Genomic DNA, 21,044 nt, shown 5'->3' with positions numbered 1-21,044 from the left:
AGGATATTCAAGACATATTACAAACTCTTTATAATATGACATATCATTAAAAATATAATTTGATAACAACTTATGACCAATATATTTTTAATTAGAATTTTCCTATTCAATTCATTCTTACTATTAATCACAAATTATATTATAGAATTACAAAAAATTATAATTACAAAAGAATTTTCTCTTAACATTATTAATTTTGAAATTACTGTTCTGTCAACAAATTAAAAATAAAACTCAAATAGTTTTGAGTACTAAGTAGAAGGAATTTTGTAATCAATTCGAATCTTAATTTTTCTAAATTCAAAATTAATTGTTTCAAGTGTCTGTGTTTTGTTTCAATGTGGAAGTTAGTGAAGAATTGAAAAGTTGTACATAACCTTTATTTGGACAATTTATTTTATGAAATTGGGATGAAAAGAAGTTTTGGACTGTAGTTTGTTTCTTTGTCCTTAAGTTGATTGTAAATGATGAATAAATAAATAAATAAACTTCGTATCTGTTTGCAGCGTAGTGACGTCAGTGTCAGTGATCATGGACCACGGCAACGGCACAAAATCGTTCTTCGGCGAAGCAGCCGACGACGGCGCGATCGGCAGTCCGGCCGACCTGTTAGCGCCCGACCGATACGAGTTCTACACATTCGACGAGAGCGGCGACCTTGTCCGGCGACTCATGACCTTGGACCAGATCCAGGGCCTGATCGCTGGCGGGGACACGGACGGCATGGACGGCGAGGCTTCGGCTCCCACCTACTACCACGAAATGCTACCAGCCGAGCCCGACATCGAACCTTCCGACCTACAGGGTGTCCACAAAGTGGTCGCTAGTGTCCAAAACGTGCTCAAAAGTGAGCTAGAGTCTTCCAAAAACAAACTACCTATGACGAAACCGTTGTCAGTGCTCAGCGTACCAGATGCTGCATCTTCATGGAGTATCCTACTACCAGGAGTGTTAAGTCCACTGTCTGACAACACACCCCACAGAAACCCCCCTCTACAAACTACAACAACAACAACCCCTGAACCCCAAACTGAAGCTCCCACTACTACAACCACAGAAAACCCAACCATTATTCATTACTTGCCCATACACAACATCCCTCCCCCAAAGAAAACCACCTCCTCCACACACAAACCATCTGTCAACAAATGGTCGTCAAACAGCAATAACACTAATGGACCTACACCGACAACTCCCAAGTACCAAGAGTTGAAACGCACGACAACCTCCACTACCCCGGTATCTTATGTACCATTGACAGAGTCCCATAGTAAACCTGCGGGTCCAACAGCAGTGAATCGACCTACTAATACAGGGTCCACTTTCCAATACACGACTACTCCAGCATCCAGTGTTAAGGATGCCACAAAAGTCACTGTTAAAACTACCAGTTCCCCTGTAGCTACATCCCCTAGTTCGATAACGTATGTGCCTGTGTCAATGACCAAACCTGAGAAACAGCCTGTTAGCAACCGTATCACAGCTCCTATTGAACGATTGCCAGGGAATCAAGACAGATTTGAAACCAAGAAAAACTACACACAATCTGCACCAAGCAGTTTACCACAAACTAAACCCACAGTCAAAACCACCACATCTACAACTACTACGGAGAGATACAGTCAAAGTTCGATGGAGTACACAAATAGTGCTGTAAGTGATTACCAGATGATATATGAGGCGCTAGCACAACAAGCCACTGGTGGAAATGTGGAGACGAAGTTATCCAACGATCAAATAATCCCTGATGAAACAACACCAGTAACAACACAATCACCCACCACTGAGAACGTGGACTTTAGTACCACTACAATAACCCCATCAACAGTGAAATACGTCACAATAAGAACAACCCAGAAACCCACCACACCACCACTCAAGACAACCAGTGTCAAGAATAATGTGAAGGACAACACTAAGTTTGTGTCAAAGACACCAGTTGGTTCAAATTCTTCTGCAGCTAAAACTCCTTCAAAACTCACCAAACCAGTGAACAGTTCAAACGGGGGAAATAATGTGAAAACTAACAACCAACCTACAAGTGTTTCACCAGTTGCACAGAAGCCTACTAATAAAAACAGTACCAAAAACACTTTTGGAACATCATCCACGAAGCCAATCAGTAAACCAATGAATAATGGCACAGATAGAACTCCAACAACAGAAGAGAGTTCGAAGACACCTAGTGTTTCTAGCACAACAACTCGTAAACCACCTTTCCCTGCTTTGTCTCTCATTAGGGAACCAGATGCTGAACAAATTGATACTAATAAGTTAAACTCGGAAAGCAACAAGCTGAATACAAATAAGATTGTTTCAGAACAGAAGCCACAGAAAATTATCTCTCAAAATTCAAGTTTGATGAATAATGATAATGGTGGGAAAGTTCAGTCTACAGAGAAAGATAAGAATAGTTCTTCAAATATGGATGTGAGTTCTGAGAGACCAATCGAGAATAACACAACTGTGACAGAGAACACTAGTGAGACAGAAAATATGTCCACTGTAACTGATAGTTTGGAGTCGACCACACATTTGGTGTTGGACAAGGAGGGAGAGCTCTTGCAGGAAGGTATTTCTGCTGTGACAAGTATACTTTTGCATGAGAGTGTACCTCCAGTACCGGCGGGGCAATTCTCAGGTTCACTAGACAAGGTTCCAGTGATAGGCGAGCTGAAACATGCAACACAGTTGGAGTCTGATGAGGAGGAGTCTACTACGAAAATCAAAGATGACTACTCAACCACTGAGCAACTATTGACAGAGAGAATCGATGTGCAAACTGCGAGTGAGGAGAGTGAGAACGATTCCACAACTGTAACTACGGGGGAAAATATTTCCACCACAACTGAACAACTCAAAACTACGGATGAGAGTTACACAGAGGAGGGCATGATTGGTAATTCTAGTGAAAGCAACACAGATGCAGTGTTCAGGGAGGGGGTTACAGAACAAGAAACAACAGAAACGACTACTGTAGTTTCGACTGAAGGTACTCAATCTACTACAACAAATTTTGAAACTACTACGAACGCTGGTAAAACTGATGTAACAGTTACTACAGAGTCTACAACCACTGTAGAATTGATGGAGAAGAAAACAGCTGACTATGAGTTGGAGTCCTCGGGGGGACAGAGCACTCAGATCAAGGAAAGCAAACTGAGCCCTGAGGTGAACACTACCGACGAGATGGCCATGAATGGTACTGATGATAATGTTAATGGTAGTGTAGCTATGGTGAAGATCAGTGACAGCTACCAACAGGAGTTGAAGAGTGCTGTGGTACAGAAGGGTAATGAGACACACAAGTATCAATCGCTGAATTTCGTGGGAAATTCTACCAAGAACCAGAATAAGGATGTGTTTAAGAATGAGGGGGAGTTGGGGGATAAGGGAACAACAGGGGAGGGGATCAATAATACGGTGGAAAACGAGAAGGAGAAAGTTGCTGGAGTGAATCCAAATCAGGGCAACCAAGGTTCCAACAACAATAAACCAGTGGAGCTGCACCCCGCACCGCACGAGAGTATGGGACTAGAGGAGAGCACATCGATGCTTGGAGATGATGTCCGCCGTTTCGCAGACTTGTGCAACGAGTTGGCGTTCAGGATGTGGACGTCGATCACCGGCAAAGGTTCGATCTCGGCTCGCAGCCTGGTGCTGTCTCCGTTCGCTGTGACGTCACTACTGGCCATGGTGTTCCTGGGTGCTCGAGGCCCCACCTCGGGGCAGATGAACGATGTGCTGAGGCTGGACGAGATGGTCACTTTCAACCCCCACCAGGTGCTGCAGAATGTCACCGATTCCGTGCTCAATGCTAAGAACTATGGGGTAGCGACTGCTGCATTTGTGAGGCAACTTTACAGTGATAAGGTAAAAAAGTAGTTTATTTTACCATAAATCCGAAGTTCTGATAGAATAATTGTAATGCATATAATAAAATTTCAAACCATTTCAATTTTTTTTCAATTTCAATTTATTTATTCACGTATCATACAATTTTAACAACACAATTACAATTATAAAATGAATATTAGAACCCACATAGACTATTACGTCCGTGTGTGGGAGCAGTTCTTAAGATTAGTTGTGTTACAATAAAAAATATTGGGCTATAAGTATAAGATACATATGGTAAATGAAATAAAAATAGATTATATTTAATATATTTTTAGGATTAATTATATAAAAAAAAATCAATTTGAATTTGAGAAGGAAGAAAGATAGATCCATTGGAAGAAAATTAGACAATCGGCTTGAATAATACCAGAGGCACAGATGCACATAAGTATGTTAAATTTTAATCATGATTGGATGCCATAATTAGAACCAATATTAAAGAAGGCTTTTCCGTTTAGAAAGTTTCTCAAATTGGTTCTCATGGCATTTAATCGCGATTAAAACTTAACATGATTTTGTGCAACCGGGGCAGTCGTATAAATTAAACACCGTTATCAGAGATGTAGAAGATGTTTCATACTGAAATGAAAACACAAGGTGTTGTATAACATAACTATAACGTCACGTTGAAACGGACACATATTTAGTTTATTTACTGGTAGGTTTCAACACCAGCTTTCCATCTAAACTTTAGTGTCAAAACATATTTCGAGCTATAATCCCTAAATTTTGTTTTAGAGTTCACACACATCGATTTTTGGACGTTTAATTTTTTGCCGTTCTATTACATTGAACAGAACATGGCAAACTCATGAACATATCATTTATTCGCCAAGTTATGATTGATCTAATAGAATTGATAACGACGGGCAAAATCGTACGTCCACAAATTGATGTGTGTGTAACTGGCTTAACTAGACTTATTCTGAAACTGGTCTTTCAAAAAAACTCATATTTCGAACATGGAACATCACTTTCCCTCCAGAATCTAGTGCTAGGACACATATTCTAAGCAACGAAGATTATATTTCAATATTACACACTTATCTCAAGGAAAAATCAACAGCAACATCTCTATTTTCCAGGGCAAAGGGAAGATCCTGGACTTCTACAAGGAACGAGCACAGCAGTACTACGACGGTCACATAGAGGAGGTCGGGTTCAACGTGATTGGGGACATTCTGCGGCGGCGCACCAATCTGCTCATCAAACGCCAAACACTGGGCAGAGTTCCTGAATACCTCAGAGGATCCAGCTTGAGTCTTAGACCACCGCTGGCTGCCTTTTCGGCTAATATATTCCAGGTATAATTAACTGCTAATAATAGGTAATAATATAATGAGAATAATCCATTAAATCTACCTATAGCCATTTATTAATCCAGTTTATCTATCTACCTTGGGAATAATCGATATTTACAGTAATATAATGCATTATATCTACCTATAGCCATTTATAATAAATTATTATTATTATTATTGATCCAGTTTATCTATCTACCTTGGGAATAATCGATATTTACAGTAATACTACTATAAAGTGGCATATTTGTATTATACTAGATTTAAATATGATACTAGATGAAAGTTGTAGATTAGATTTGCTCAGAAAATGAACTATTGTTCAATATTGGATTTTTATGAACTATAATCTCTGTCAATAAAAATAGAAAGATAAATAATAACATCCTTCAGATACAGTGTATCAATGGGATGATTCATATAATACAGTGTATTGACAACTGAACATGATATTCAAAAATAAATAGTCAAAATTAAAATTTCAAAATCGCGGAAAAAGAATTAAGAATGAAAAGTTTTGGTGAAATGGAATGAACGGAACCTTGAGATTGTTTTATAAAACTTTACAGCAGTCAGGAAGTTTGATTTACTATATTGAGAGGTATTTGAATTAATAAATAAATAAGTTGACTGAAACACCAATTTCTGGTAGTTCCCCTGAACCATTTATGGAATTGATTTCACCATAAAAATGGCAGAGAAAGGTGGTCGCATGAGTTCTAAATTTGGACATGGGTGAGATGACTGTGATTTATGAACTGAAGGGATGATGTAGTGGGATGTATTACTGAATAAAAACGTTAAAAACCCAGAATTTACAACAAATTAGGCATACATGAAGGGCCCAACCACACAGTGAGCTGTCTGATATCTACGATCAAAATTCATTAAGATATAAATAGATATCTGGAATATAGATTCAGATCGAATAATGAATTATGATAGCAGATCGGTCTCTGTGTGGCCATTTCCTTGAGTATCCTACAAAATTATTGCTTTAGAATAAACCCATGAAGTACAAGTTGTTGAAGTCCTCATTAATTCCTTGAAGGACTTCATCTAAAGTCATATAATGAATAATCATATCACATCTGGTCACATTGATGATTAACGATATTTGATGACTATCTTTTATCAAATGTTCAACTTCGATCTCTAAGGAAAAAATGAATGCAGTAATTCTATTCTATAGTCTGACACAGATCTCAAGGGGAATGCACACATCAGCAGAAAGACTGAGAAAAAATTCCTCCTGAGGTGTTCGTCTGTGTGAATACGTATGTATTTTGCTGTGTGCATTGCCTTAATCGGGAATCAAATATTAGTAGATAGAATAATTTGATTTGTTTTCGTTAGGGCTACTCTTTAAAAAGAGGACTTATATTTTTATTTTTATTTCTTTTAAATAATGTGATTGTAAGGGATGAGATGTTGTGGTACTTCTCCATAATTGAGAGAATAAGACGTTGATCAATAATTTCAATTATTATATAAAAGTTGGTCAAATATCTATGGCCACATAAATGACAGTGTAAGGGGGCCCTACTGGGTTATTTGATAAGATTTATTTTTGTTTAGTCACTTTCTAACCCAGTTATATTTAACACAGACTGACTGCCAGCACGCGTCGACCGAGGGTCGCGACGGCGAGATGTACTTTGTGGTGCGACCGTCGACGCGCCAGCGCCGCCTAGTTCCGGTTCCAGCCGCCGTCTGGCGATCGAACTTCCTGGCCGGATACGAGCCCGGCCTGGACGCCACCGCCGTCTGTCTCGGTGCCGACTCGGTCGTTGGGACGCTCTTCATTCTGCCCGGGCAACAGGGACAGGTGAGCAAACTATTTCTAACAGGGAAATTATTGATTGATTGATTGAAACGTTGGCAAAAGACCAATGAGTTTGGATAGGATAGGATAGTAGTTGGAAACAAGTAAGGTATGTAAGATTGAAAATGTTGAATTATATAGCTATTATTTGTGCTTCTAGGAACGTAATTCCAACTTTTCCACCTTTGCCGCCCGCCGCGATAACACCTTGTGTTGATACACCGTTTTCCCTCCAACCAAGTTTATGATAAATTGATGATTCATAATTTAACTTTCATCATGATACTTTGCATAAAACACCTTGTTCAAACAAAACCTACCACTACAGATAAAAGAGCAATCTATATGTTATTGAATGCACATTCACCCTGCAAATCTATATTATATTAAAGCCTAAGTTCATAATAAATTGATAATTCATCACGATACTTTGCTAGAAACATCTTGTTCAAACAAAGCCTACAACCACAGATAATGAAGCAATATTTTTGTTGTTGAACGAGGAACGACTCTAGATTGTTCCATTATTTATGCTACAATCTCACTACCGATATCCAATGGCAGACGCTTAGAGACAGATAAAGATGCTGCCCATGTTATATTAATCTATTATTCTAGTCATTATTGGGGTCTTTGTCTGAGGTCATAACTGTCTTGGGGGTCTTTGATTTATTCATCTGGAGTAGCCGGGTTTCTAATATTAGGTCACCATGGTTCAAATGTATAGTTGTATTAAAAAGTTCAAGCATTGAAAAACATTCTATCTTTTGATTATTATCAAAACTTTCAAATTCAAATCAAATGCTGTAAATCACCCCGAAGTCTTCTGCTACTGCAAATATTGAGAACAGGGTTAACAGCTAGATGGACATTCGATGAGAGCTACTATCCAAAAATTAATTTTTAATAATAGCTCTCATCGAATTCCCATCTAACTGTTAACCCAGTTGTCAATATTTGCAGTAGCAGAAGTCTTCGGGATGATTTACAGCATTTATTTTAGATTTTCGTTTAATGATAATTATTCATTAATTAGCATTTGAATAAATGCAATTTCTCATTAATTACCATCTGTAGATTTTATTTTTTTCAAGTGTATTCATGTAACCATTTTTTCAATCATATATTCTATCAATATTCGAAGTATTTTGAAGTATTCGAAAACATCTTGGCGATATTTCAAATCTTCTAAACGCCATTAGTTGATCTGATATTTCCATATCTAAAATGCAATTATTGTTATTTTGTTGGGCACCAGGTAGCGCCAGGCGACGGCCTCGCCCGCCTAGAGCAGCGCCTGATCGAGACCTCCTACCGACGCGGCGGCTGGTCGCGCCTGCTGCGAAGCCTCCTGGTGCGTCCGGGGCTCGAACTGCAGATCCCCCGCTTCTCACACCGGTCCGTGCTCAACGTGACGGGCGCCCTGCGGCGGATGGGTCTCAAGGACCTCTTCGACGCCGGTCGCGCAGACCTCAAGGGTCTCAACGGCCTCTCCAACGACCTGCACCTCTCCGACATGGTGCAGATCAACACGTTCAGCACATGTGGTGAGGAGACGATCGGCGCCCGACATCACACCGAAACCTACCCCATCTCCCCGCAACGAGTCGGGAGGAAGGAACATAGACTATTCGGCGACGACAGTCAATATTTATCTGATGACTACTCACATTTGCCGCTAGCGTTGAGGCCCCGCCAGGCACGGATCCCCACCGATAATCCACGGTTGAGATTTGACCGGCCGTTCCTCTATGTTGTTCGACACAATCCAACCGGCATGATCCTACATATGGGACGGTTCAATCCACGGCTGCTACCCTGAACAGACAATTTCAAAAAAAAATTATTCAAGAAATACCCTAATGAGAAAGTTTTAAAAGAGATATTAGAAAAAAAACACACGACATTGAAGATTATTTGGAATGGAAAAAGTGACCTTAAAAAGTAATGGGTATTAATAGTTGTAGCACCGGAAAGGTGTTTGAACAGAAAAAGAGTCATTTAGCAATATTATCTATTAGTATTTATACTATCCATTATTGAAAAAATTAGAAGTGGTTGAAATAATCATATGCCTTTCCAAGACTAAAAATAGTGGCATCATTTAGCCGACAGACTAGATACTGGCATCATTGAGAAGTAGTTGAAATTATCATATGCCTTTTCAAGACTAAATACCGGCATCATTTCAACGATTTTGGACAGCAAATATGACTTTTAACATCATTTGTGGGTATTTTTCGTTGGGGAAGTAAAATACAACTTTAAAATTGGAAATTGAATGCTTTTGGACACGATAAGGGTCAAAGATTATTATTTTGTCCTATATTACTTTGTGAGTATCTTCGTCAAATACAGTGAAATATCACTGGAAACGATTGAGGATCAGAAATCTAATTTCAACATTATGATTCATGACTTGGAAGATGATTGGATCAGGAATGAGATCTGAAAAATGTCTATGTTATCACTAGTTTTTTATATGATTCTTTAAAATACAAAAGTGTTCTAAACGTTGTTAGTGGTTCCTGCTTTTGAACTTACGATGTATTATGAACCAATTGAATCATAGATGTTTCCAAAATCTAGTTGATCATCTAGTTTTTGAACCAGTTTCATAATTCATCAAATCGTGTAATATTTTAACCGTTGATCATAACCTTCTCATCTACGATCAATGCTTGAAATAATACGGACTGTATGTTTGAAACAATCGAATTGAGTGTTATGTAAATGATTTATGAAAAAGGAAAGAGATATCAGTATTATAAGGACTTTTCGTTTTCTTGTGAACAATTTTATTGAGGTAATCCAAAAATCATGACAACTATCGTAGAAAATATTGTGGTCTTTCAAATTTGACAAAAAAAAAACTATTTGAATAGTTAAAGATAACTATTTGATCCATGACAACTATAGGATATGATTTTTGTTGGGGATTATTTGGAAATGGTCTCAACTCCTATATTGCCCAGCTGTTTTTTTTTTTCAATTTATCACTCTTGTAAAGATTTTGTAAATTATGACTTGATTTTCAAAAATCTTCATCTAATATTAGAAATGGGATAATTTCAAGATGTTATGGATAATGTTAAGTACAGAGCAGATACAATCTGCATCCCAAGATCGTACAGTATTATAGTATTCTTCAAATGAGTAGTAGAATTACTAAGTGTGATAAGTTTAAACTTGAAGTAGAATTATTTTAGATGATACTTGCAGAGATTTAACTACTAAATCCTATCCTATGCACACTGCCAACTCTCATAGCTTTATTCTACTATTTAAAATGTTATTACTGTATTTAATGCTTTATCTTATATTTTTCTGAGTGTAAAAACGCAATATATTTTTAAAAATAAATTCATATTCTGTTTATATGGTCAGTACTGCATGTAAAACAATAGACTGTAAAATTCAAGATTGAAACTTTTTATTTATAAATCATATTATTGAAGCAATAATCAATATATCAATTTACTCATCGTACAGATTTGAACTCAATTCAAGACTAAAACAGAAAATCCAAGCATAGATTCAGAAAAAAATTACAGAACATGATAATTTGAGTCCCAAAACTTATTGTGTTGTGATTATAAACATTTTAAATGTGATGAGCTTCGCTCAATACACTGTTACTTATCATGTTAGTTTTCAAATATTTTTAGTGGCCTTCTTTATAATATGTTATAAGTTATGACATTAAAATCTAATACAATAATGAAAATTCAGATATCGAGAAATAGCGTCGTATTTCATTCAAGTCTACAGTTGTCTACTTACCTTATGTTATTTATTATGAGACTATTTTTGTATATATAACTATATGGATGATGTTTTCCAAACTTTTAGATGATAATTGTAATTATTAGAACTTGGCTTTTGCCAGAATAAATATTTCTATTAAAATGACTGAATTTATTTCTTATTGCCCAGGACCATACACAAGGTATAATGATTTACTTCACAATGCCAGTTTCAACAGTTTCAAGTATTAATAACACCAATGTTTCCTATTCAATCAATGCTGACAGTTCGAAGGGACATCACTATAGATAGATGAATCGACACTGAACATGTAAATGCTATCAAATCTTACAAGAGTTCTTGTACCCGAATTGTTCAGAAAGTTGTTGGATGCTGATAATTAGCAAAAAAGTATACATCATCTATTTGAAACTATTCCTGCATTTCTAACTATGAAAATTGTTTGCAAGACAATATGCTACAAAGTTGATGTTTGGCTCTTTCGAAAGATTCTCTTGAAACATATTAAATAAATAAATTATTTTTCCAATTAACAGATTGAATGAACAAAACATAATCAGCATCAAAAAATACAATAAAGATTAGAAAAATAAATTGAAGCCACTGCTGAGTCAAAGCAGTCAAGTTTCACTGCTTTGACTCAGCAGTCAAAGTCAAGTTTGACTGCTTTGATTCAGCAGTGGCTTCAATTTATTTTTCTAATCTTTTTTTTATGCTGATTATGTTTTGTTTATTTAATCTGTTCATTGTTAATTGTATGTTTTGTTTATTCAATCTGTTATTATCTAGTCAATATTTCCGTTTTCATTATTATTATCAAGCTGCATTCTAGTGATTACTCTGTTGCTACTTATGCTACCTCTTTTATTAAATCCTATTGATTTAAATGATAATATTTACTGAGCCCTATTATATTCTTTTGAGTTTTTTTTTGAAGATAGATCCTCTTGGATGTTTTGCATCGCGTATGTTATTTACTTATTCATAGACAATACATACAATTCTGTGTAAATTCCAAATATCTGGAAACCGAGCTCCACTCAAAACTACAAGGGCACTGGGATGAAAATCAAGAAAAAAGAATAATAAAATTTTATTTGAAATACCATTTGAGTGTTAAATAGGGATAATTTTACCTCAGGTTGAAGTGTGCTTTACCTCAATCATTTGGAAAAATCACATTTTTACTATGATTTTAAATGAGACGAGTGAGATTTCCAGTGAGACATCCTCACAAAGAGAGACTGTTCCCGTCTACTCATTGTATACGGCATCTGGAGTACAGAAAACGCAGCGAATCAGGCTTTGGGAAACCTCCTACCAGTGACTCTCCGCAAAGATCCCCGACCCAGACCCCAAGAATAGTATATAGACTCTATAGTGAGGTCCACGTTATAATGACAGTATGTGATCAACTTCGGTTTTGCTATCCTTGTCTTATCTTTCGACAAAGCCGGCGGTACTATCCTTTTCTAGGTCCACAACGGTGCCAATTATGCTTTTGACAGTGTAGAAATATGATTAAATAATGCAGAGAATCGGCATCGCTATTCTTCTATCTTTATTCACTGTCATTATAACGTAGACCTCACTATGCCTATTTACTATCATTTCCCAGACTCTACCAAGCCACAAAAAAATCAACCAAGGTAAACCCTCCTCATTGCCTCCACCATATGGACATACACCGTAAGAACGTCCAAATCCAAAATCCCAAAAATGAGCCACACCTGAACCAGTAGCAGGTCTACACCAAATACAAAAAAAAACTATTATCATCAATATATTATAATTGTATTGAAAAAAATAGAGCTAACTTACATGTAATGTAGGCCTAAACATAATATGGATAGTAGGTCTCCAAAGAAAACTTGCATTTTGTCCCCCGATTATTCTGGTTTGGTGAATAAGACCACATTGCTCATAATTCTGTCTTGCATGTATCAGGGGGATCTTTCAATTTGCAGTCCCGTGTTTGATTGAGCAGTGGGGTTCGAGATTATGCAAGTCTTGCAATTCTCTCTATCATCTGTAATAAAAAAAGATGTCAGAATATTATTATAACTATTTTTCTTCATTAACAATGAATATTTATTTGGTTTGATATAAATCATGTTAAAGAAACAGAATAATAAGAAAAACATACAATACAGTACATTAACAAGTAAAACTGATGAATATTTATTTCGCTTTTTATTCAAATAAGGAATACAAATTTTTAGTCCATTATTATTTTTCTTGATGGTTATAACCACAGAAATATAGAAGTTTTACAATAATTATTATATAGCCTATGTTTTTTCTGGTTATAACATTGAGGTTAAGTCGCTCAATTTTAACCGATCTTTGGAGGTTAAAGTCATGGTAAGTTAAGTTAATGTTTTAATCGCAATTCAAATTTAAATAGGGAATTTTTTATATGATAAAAGCATTATCACATTTAATAGTCGCAATATCTTAAACTTGAAAAATGATTATTTTGCAAGCTTACCAGTTACCGGCACCTTTTTCATCGTCATCATGCAGTGATATATCAAATAAAAATTTCGGACACTTCAAGGTTCAAAAACACAATTTTAAAGAGTGACTGGGTTCAAGAGAAAAATATTGATAATTATTTAATTGTAATTTTAATGTAAACGAAACCAAAACACGCACGGACACACGTGAAAATAAAAACAAACAGACTTCAAAGTCAAACTTCAACGCTTCAACATTCGAGCTTTGATAATTCGATATTTGCCAAATTACCATAATCGATATGGCAATGGGTTATCGAGATAAATATCGATATTCAGTTGCCGATATATCGATAACAATTCTGCCCTTTGTCATATCGACCCATCAACATCACTTTTCGATTCTATCGATATTTTTCCCCCGTCTGATAATTTATAAATTTATTATATCAATGAGGAATGAGCTACTTGCAAAATATTAAAAGACCGGTTCAAATAGTTATTTGTGCAACTAGTGCGCAAAGTGACAGTTTGCTGCACCGAAAGAAACGTTTCTTGAGTTTCTTGAGTGCAGCAGAGGAACTTTGCGCACGTATTTCACATTAAGTTTTTCCTACAGTTACCACTGAATATGAAAAGTGGGTAATTATGGGTAAAATTGCCTGAATAATTTAGTAGTGTTTGAATGGCGGGGGGCAGCTGTGTGGTGTGTGCTGTGGTGGCACTGTGCTGTCGCTGTCCTCCATTATAATATATACTTAATAATTAGCGTGTTGTGCTTCGTTGCACCTCTGCTCACTATAGCAGCCACAGTAGTCACTGTTACCAACTTCATTTCGATTTTGCTGCACTGTTGCTCCATATAACCTACTAAGTATTTTGCGTTGCCATGTTGCAAATCTGGAGTGAAAAATTTTTCCCGCACTAGAGCGGAAAAGTGATTCTTTGCGTTCTGTAATCAGTGCAGCAATGGCCACTTTTCAACGTAACTGTAGGAAATAGTTATTTGTGCAACTAGTGCACAAAGTGACAGTTTGCTGCACCGAAAGAAACGTTTACACCCGAGCCATAGGCGAGGGCGGAATGGTTTCTTGAGTGCAGCAGAGGAACTTTGTGCACGTACCGGTATTTCACATTAACTTTTTCCTACAGTTACCATTGAATATGAAAAGTGGGTAATTATGGGTAAAATTGCCTGAAATGCATCAAATGTTTTTCTGTGTAATTTTATTATTGATAAAAACCTTAATTTATTGTCAAATTGAATAAAGATGTTGTCCTTGGTTATAATATCTAATACTAATAATTAGCGCGTTGTGCTTGGTTGCACCTCTGCTCACTATAGCAGCCACAGCAGTCACTGTTACCAACTTCATTTTGATTTTGCTGCACTGTTGCTCCATATAACCTACTAAGTATTTTACGTTGCCATGTTGCAAATCTGGAGTGCAGAAAAATTTTTCCCGCACTAGAGCGGAAAAGTGATTCTTTGCGTTCTGTAATCAGTGCAGCAATGGCCACTTTTCGATGTAACTGTAGGAAAAGAATATTCCTAATATACGTCGATAAATGTTCATCATTTTTCGTACACTTTGAGAATATAAATTAAAATCTAAAGTATCAATTCAATACTCAGGTTGATGTCTGGATATATTTTGAAATCGATTTTTGAACCTCGATAAATCGTATAAAACAATACCTACATCGATATTTCCTCACCATATTATATTTTCTGCCATCGATATAATGCTTTCGATATGTCAGAAGACCAATATATCGATATCTTGGAAAATCTGCCATCTTTAAACTGGTTCTTGATTTGAATTTTCATACTAAGTTAGGCTATAATTAATTATGTCCATAGAATAAACAACCCGGTTGCACAAAGCCGGTTATTTTAATCCTGGTTAATTTTACGAGAAACAATCACAGAAAGCTTTTTTGAAAAGACCGCTTCTCTGATTGGTTCTCGTGGAATTAATTACGATTAAAATTTAACCGGCTTTTCTGCAACCGGCACTAAAAATATAGTAGTTATCTCTGCTTATGGGCTATGCACTAGCTTATAATTATATGAATATTGAAAATAATAATTGAATGCATATAATAACTAGTGAGCCCCTGGGTTGGAGAACTCGCTCATGAACTGTTGTATTGTAATCTTTGAAGCACGCAACTTTTAATTAGAGTTGGTGTTGTAACGTTAGATGAATAAATAAATTCTTATTTGCTAATACTATTGATATACAATCCGAGGCAGGTATGAATATAATCCAGAATAAAAACGACAGGCAAAGTTGCCATGTCACAAACGAATATTCAATAAAGCAGTATAATATATAATAAATAACATTACATAATTATTTCATCTGAATTTGATACACCATCTTCATTATTCAATATTGTGCAATATCCAAGTCAGACACCCCAGATAAAACGGCAGGCATAGTTGTGATATCGCAGTTGATGAATATTCAATAACCGTGATAAATTTATAACAATCCATGTAATGAGACTTTAATAAGGTAGGCCTACACAATTTTCATTTTCAAACATTTTCCAAAATCCAAAGCAGATATGCATACACATATTACATTATTATTACAAAGCATTAGTATTTCCATACATTTTGCAAGTGACACTATTCATATGTATTTGATGAATAAAATTTTATCCAATTCAATACATCCGAGTACCTATGAACGATAGGCATATATTAATATCCAATATTCAATTTAAAATCAAATAATTGTATCCATTTTAATACTGTACATAATAGAGATAACCTTTTTGAAATATGAGGATATAAGATGATACACCATTTTTGATTGCTAATAGCCGTACATTTGAATGAATTTATAATTGGATTTAGTTTTTAATCTTTCTAAATAATAGGATAATATTTCTAAATAATAGAAAAATAAATATTCAAAATTTCTTGTTCATGTTTGCTCAAAGTACAAGACTGACATGCATACAGCCGAGTATAAACGGTAGGTATATGGGTATCCAATACATTATAATAAAATAAATTAATAAAAATTCATATTATATGTGAATTATGTACGGTAGGCCTACACAATTATCATTATTTGTCAATATTGTCCAATATCCAAGACAGGTATGCATACACCCGAGTATAGACGGCGGGCATGTCTGTCTTGCCGCATTCCTTGAGCCCAAAGGACACGACACCGATGAGGAAGTACCGCGGCGGTCTGCCGTCTGTCACCTGCGCAGACATGAGGGGTCCCCCCGAGTCGCCCCCACAGGAGTCCTTGCCGATCACTCCGCCCGCACAGATCTGCTTGGAAGGCTCCACATACGTCGCTTTCTTCATTCGATCACGACACACTTCCGAGTTTATAACGGGAATGGTTACTCGCTGCAACACTGGGTGTACCTCTTCTTTCACTGCAAATTTATTTATTCATTTATTTAAATATGTTTTATTCATAAATCTCATAGAAAGATAGAAACATAGAGATGCTCACAGGCAAATTCCAGAACGTGCCTTAATGACATATAATAGCATAACAGTACAATAAAAACTGAGAACAAAAGTGAGATGATAATAATAATATCATATTTCGTTAAATATCCACAACGAATCAGTATTGTATAACTAAGATTAATTTGCACAACATCGCAAATGAATAGCCAAGAAGATAAAAGTGTTTCAATAGGGCTAATTCGATGTAAAGTAAAGGCTAGGCACACACCAGTTAGTCAAGACACGACAAGACACGTTTAGTCACAATACTTCCCATGTTGCTTATGGAGTCATGTCTAATTGCAATGACTAATCAGTGTGAATTGCGTCATAAGCAACAATGTACAGTATTGTGACTAAACGTGACTAGTCTTGTCTTGACTAATCGATGTGTGACCAATCCAATAGTACATGAGTGAATTTTCATCCATTCATGGACGAAAGGCCTAGTCTTCTTCTTCTTCTAGTCTAATCCCCTTTCATATTATGTTGAGATTTAAAAAATACTGTAATTCACCTTCATGATGTAGGTATTGGACTGAAGTATTATGTAAAAATAAATTGAATTGAAAATTGGAAAAATAAATCAAAGGAATTGTAATGATAAATTTATTGTTGAATAATACATTTTCTGAAGAATAATAATTAAGAAATTTTCTATTCACCGCTCTTCACATACCGTAGCCTATACTCAGTTTTATTAGATTCATTTCAGATGTCAAGAACGTTTCTTTGATTTTTCAATTACAAGGAAGGTATTATTCAAATCTAAAAATGTATTGAGTGTTTCACATGCCTGATTATTGGATGTATTTCATTTAATATATCTTTCACAATAATAGTGTACGAAATCATTGGTAGGTTTTGATATCATGATTGATTGGAAAATGATTTTGAAGGTGATAGTGCTCTTCAAACTCAATAATAACTATTATTATTTAATTATTATTAGCAAATCAAGTGCAAAATATTTCACAAAAAATTACCAAACCCCCAATGAGCAAAAATATGAATTGAATGAAGAAGATAAAGGATTGTTGAAGCAATTACGTACCTATATCAAAAATTCCCCAACCAGCAACTTCAACATTACTGCCAATATAATTTTTCCCCAGTAAACTACCATACTCCAGACAGATTGGCATTATGTATTCTGAAAAATGTTCAAGGTAATAGTGAGATAGATGCAATTAAAACTATTCTATAAAAATTGCTCAGGATGTGAATATTTAGAGCTGGTATAAATCCATGCAGGCAATGCATCGGTATTTTTTCAAATATTAACTATGTTGGAAATTTAACAAACACAGCTCAGAATATTCCAAAACAGTACCTACAAAGAATTTTTGTTGAATAGTTCACCTTCCTCTCAATTTTTACACAATTGCAAAAATTATCAAATTTATTTTTCTACAGTAGTAGACTAATACATTAGAAGACCATTATATTGAAAAAATACAATCAAGATATATCTGGTAAAAACCACTTGAATGAATAAATTTCTTCACAAGATGAGTGCAAAAGTTCAAGAGAATGAAAAATTGTTGATTATTTTACAACTCTTAAAGTTAAATTTTTATGAAAGATTATTACCGTACCATTGAACTCGAATTGGCCCTTTATTTTGACCAATGTTATATCATTTACAAATGAGACACCTTCCTTGTAGTCTTTATGATTGATGACTTTCTGTACTCTGTAATCTATGAATTCAGGAGCACAGTCATCAGGGTTGGATTGCTCACAGTCAGGATCGGTCCTTTCATCATATTCACCAGCTCTAACAAAAGACCTGAAACAGTTGATGAAATTCATTAGAGATATTCTCTTGATAATGGAATTATATAGCCAAAACATGTCGTGATTCAAAAATTTTAAAAGGGTACTTAGATTAGTAATTTTTATTTATATTTAAAAGTAGCCCTAAATAAAAAAAGACTCATTAGAGTATGTATGGAGGTATGATAAGAAGTTTCTATCTTCACCTTAACTTGAATGCATTCTCAATTATATCTTAGGTATCAATTCATCTTTATTCCATGTATGATAAAAAAGTTTCATTAATCTTCACCTCAACTTGAGATGCACAGTATTTCAAGTCAAACATGTTGAAGTAATGCGCAAAAATATAGAAGGAAGATTGATGTAGAAATAGAAGAAATATAAAACTAGGTGATGGATGAATAATTAGAGAAAGTGACTTTATGAATAATTATATCTAGAATGAAGTACTAGTTGGAATGATATACTTCTTGTCTTCTTCTAAAGAGTTGATTTGCTGAGTGGTAACTGCAACAGTAACTATATCAAAGATTTTGATATAATAGTAACTGTAGTAACTGCATACCGAGACATACGTTATAAATATTGCAAGAACTGGCAAACGTTTCCAGTTGTGCTTATTACAACAAAGATCATCAAGTCTAAGACACAGTTATGTTGTAACGCTGTAACCGTATTAATATTATAGAACACTAGAATATAAAGAAGTTGACACATGGTTGATACAAGTACTAATTAAAAAAAATCATGAATTAACTTACAAATCTCCCAATTTATAATTAGAATGAATAATTTTGTAGTGAATAATTCTCTAGTTGGAGGTGTTAGTGGTTAAATAAATTCTCTAATAATTGATAATAAATATTTATGTTGAAATTATCAATAAGGTGTTGGTGTTGAAATTCACAATTTGGATACTTTTAGTCCTGTCAATAGCGGGATCTCGAAGTATCAGAAATTCGCCGTAATCCTGGATTCCAGGATTGACATTTCTATTCATAAATGAATATGATAATTTACCCAATAATATTATCATTATCATCTCCCATTCTATTCCAATGTTGAGTTTTTTATTGTTGTATTGCATGAGAGAGTAGTATAGAATTTCACATTACAGTTTTCTAGATTCTTCTCAATTTTTACTATATAAAGCCGTGATGATCACTTAGTAGCTCACATCCATAATCAAGAAATAGAATGCTTCTATTTTCAATTATTTTTAGAAATTTGCCTTTGTAAATAAATAAATTAAATGCCATGCACCAGCGGAGAAGAGCAAAGTGTTGAAGAAGTTGTACACTGCTATCTTTATATCAGCCTATATAAAATATTGAATTATTTTGAACTCACAATTTATCGTATGGGGTGAAGCAGTGATTTGCTGTTACTACGTATTTCTTCGTGATTATTGAACCAGCACATTTGAGAATGGTTCTATCACCTGAAAAAATCGATAATCAAGTATACATCATTCATGACATATTTCACTTTTGCATTGACTTTTCTCTCATTTTTGTGAGAACTCTCAATAATAACTGGATATCTTTCACTTGTTTTTGATAATGTATACCCTAGTAACTTACTAGGAGTATGGAGTAAATAAATAAATACATTTAATGATGTTTTGTAATTTAAAATTTACTTCAATTACTTCAACTTATATTTCATTCTATTTTTCTAAAAGCCAAGGAAAATTGTAATTATCAATATTTGAAGTTATCAAAAGCAATCCACAGATCTAGTATAGACTACACACAGGTTCATTTGTCTTTTGAACTTTGAGAGGTATCGTTAAATATGAGGTCACTACTTTCATAGACAACTAACAATTTTCTGTTTGAGACAACAATTTGATAAAATATATGTGATGCGGTCTGTGGAATTATCCATAGATCTATTCTGAGTTACACAAAAGCTCCTTTTGCAAAGTCTTTTGAACTTGAAGAGATATCCTTATCAAAAGTATGAGATTCCTACTTCTGTAGCCAACCAACAATTTGATGTTAAACCTGTTAAGACCAACAATATTTGATGAAATATAATATGCAATTCGTCAATATTGTTTCTTATTGTTCTTTTTAATGCAAGTGCACGCATTTCTGTTGCAATTTCAGTAAGTGGTCTATAAGTTTCTCACCCTGATTTGTTGGTATTTGGAAGGCCAAGCGAACAATCCACGGATATTTTCCTATCCCAGCGTCGACTCCTCCAATGATTCTCTGGCTGTGACTGATACCACAGAAACCATTGTTGTTAACCAAAGCCCAATGGCGGTGCTTTGTTGGGTCCAGCGCCTTTTTTAAGCGCTGCTTCGTTGGTTGCTTTCCTATTCCTAGTGATAGCGCAAATGTAGCGTTACATGAAGCCAGGGAGTATTGGTACACTGAAAAATGATCACAAAAAAATTTATTATTATTATGAGTATCGTCTAAATGTCTGTTAAAACAGTAGTAAAACAAACAGCATAAGTTATGATGATTTCACGATTATTCTCTTCAAATTACATTTAGAATATC

At 35.1% G+C, this 21,044-nt stretch overlaps 2 protein-coding genes across 2 annotated transcripts in view; one reads left to right on the top strand and one right to left on the bottom strand.

Moving 5' to 3' along the window:
- The window catches only part of LOC111052989 (mucin-2), a 105,309-nt gene extending 94,735 nt beyond the window's left edge, over positions 1-10,574 (top strand). The window contains exons 3-6 of the mRNA XM_039426082.1: positions 507-3,873; positions 4,986-5,204; positions 6,811-7,029; positions 8,285-10,574. Of these exons, the coding sequence (XP_039282016.1) occupies positions 507-3,873; positions 4,986-5,204; positions 6,811-7,029; positions 8,285-8,848 (4,369 nt within the window). The 3' untranslated portion in view covers positions 8,849-10,574. The remainder of the gene's footprint in view (positions 1-506; positions 3,874-4,985; positions 5,205-6,810; positions 7,030-8,284) is intronic.
- Positions 10,575-16,200: 5,626 nt separating this feature from the next.
- The window catches only part of LOC111052990 (spaetzle-processing enzyme), a 10,040-nt gene continuing 5,196 nt past the window's right edge, over positions 16,201-21,044 (bottom strand). The window contains exons 3-7 of the mRNA XM_022339820.2: positions 20,666-20,911; positions 19,879-19,969; positions 18,345-18,538; positions 17,801-17,899; positions 16,201-16,667 (exon numbers count right to left, since the gene is read on the bottom strand). Of these exons, the coding sequence (XP_022195512.2) occupies positions 16,342-16,667; positions 17,801-17,899; positions 18,345-18,538; positions 19,879-19,969; positions 20,666-20,911 (956 nt within the window). The 3' untranslated portion in view covers positions 16,201-16,341. The remainder of the gene's footprint in view (positions 16,668-17,800; positions 17,900-18,344; positions 18,539-19,878; positions 19,970-20,665; positions 20,912-21,044) is intronic.

This window comes from Nilaparvata lugens, chromosome 4 (genome assembly GCF_014356525.2).
Source record: "Nilaparvata lugens isolate BPH chromosome 4, ASM1435652v1, whole genome shotgun sequence".
NCBI classification, from domain to species: domain Eukaryota; kingdom Metazoa; phylum Arthropoda; class Insecta; order Hemiptera; family Delphacidae; genus Nilaparvata; species Nilaparvata lugens.
This window is presented reverse-complemented; position numbering and strand designations above follow the sequence as displayed.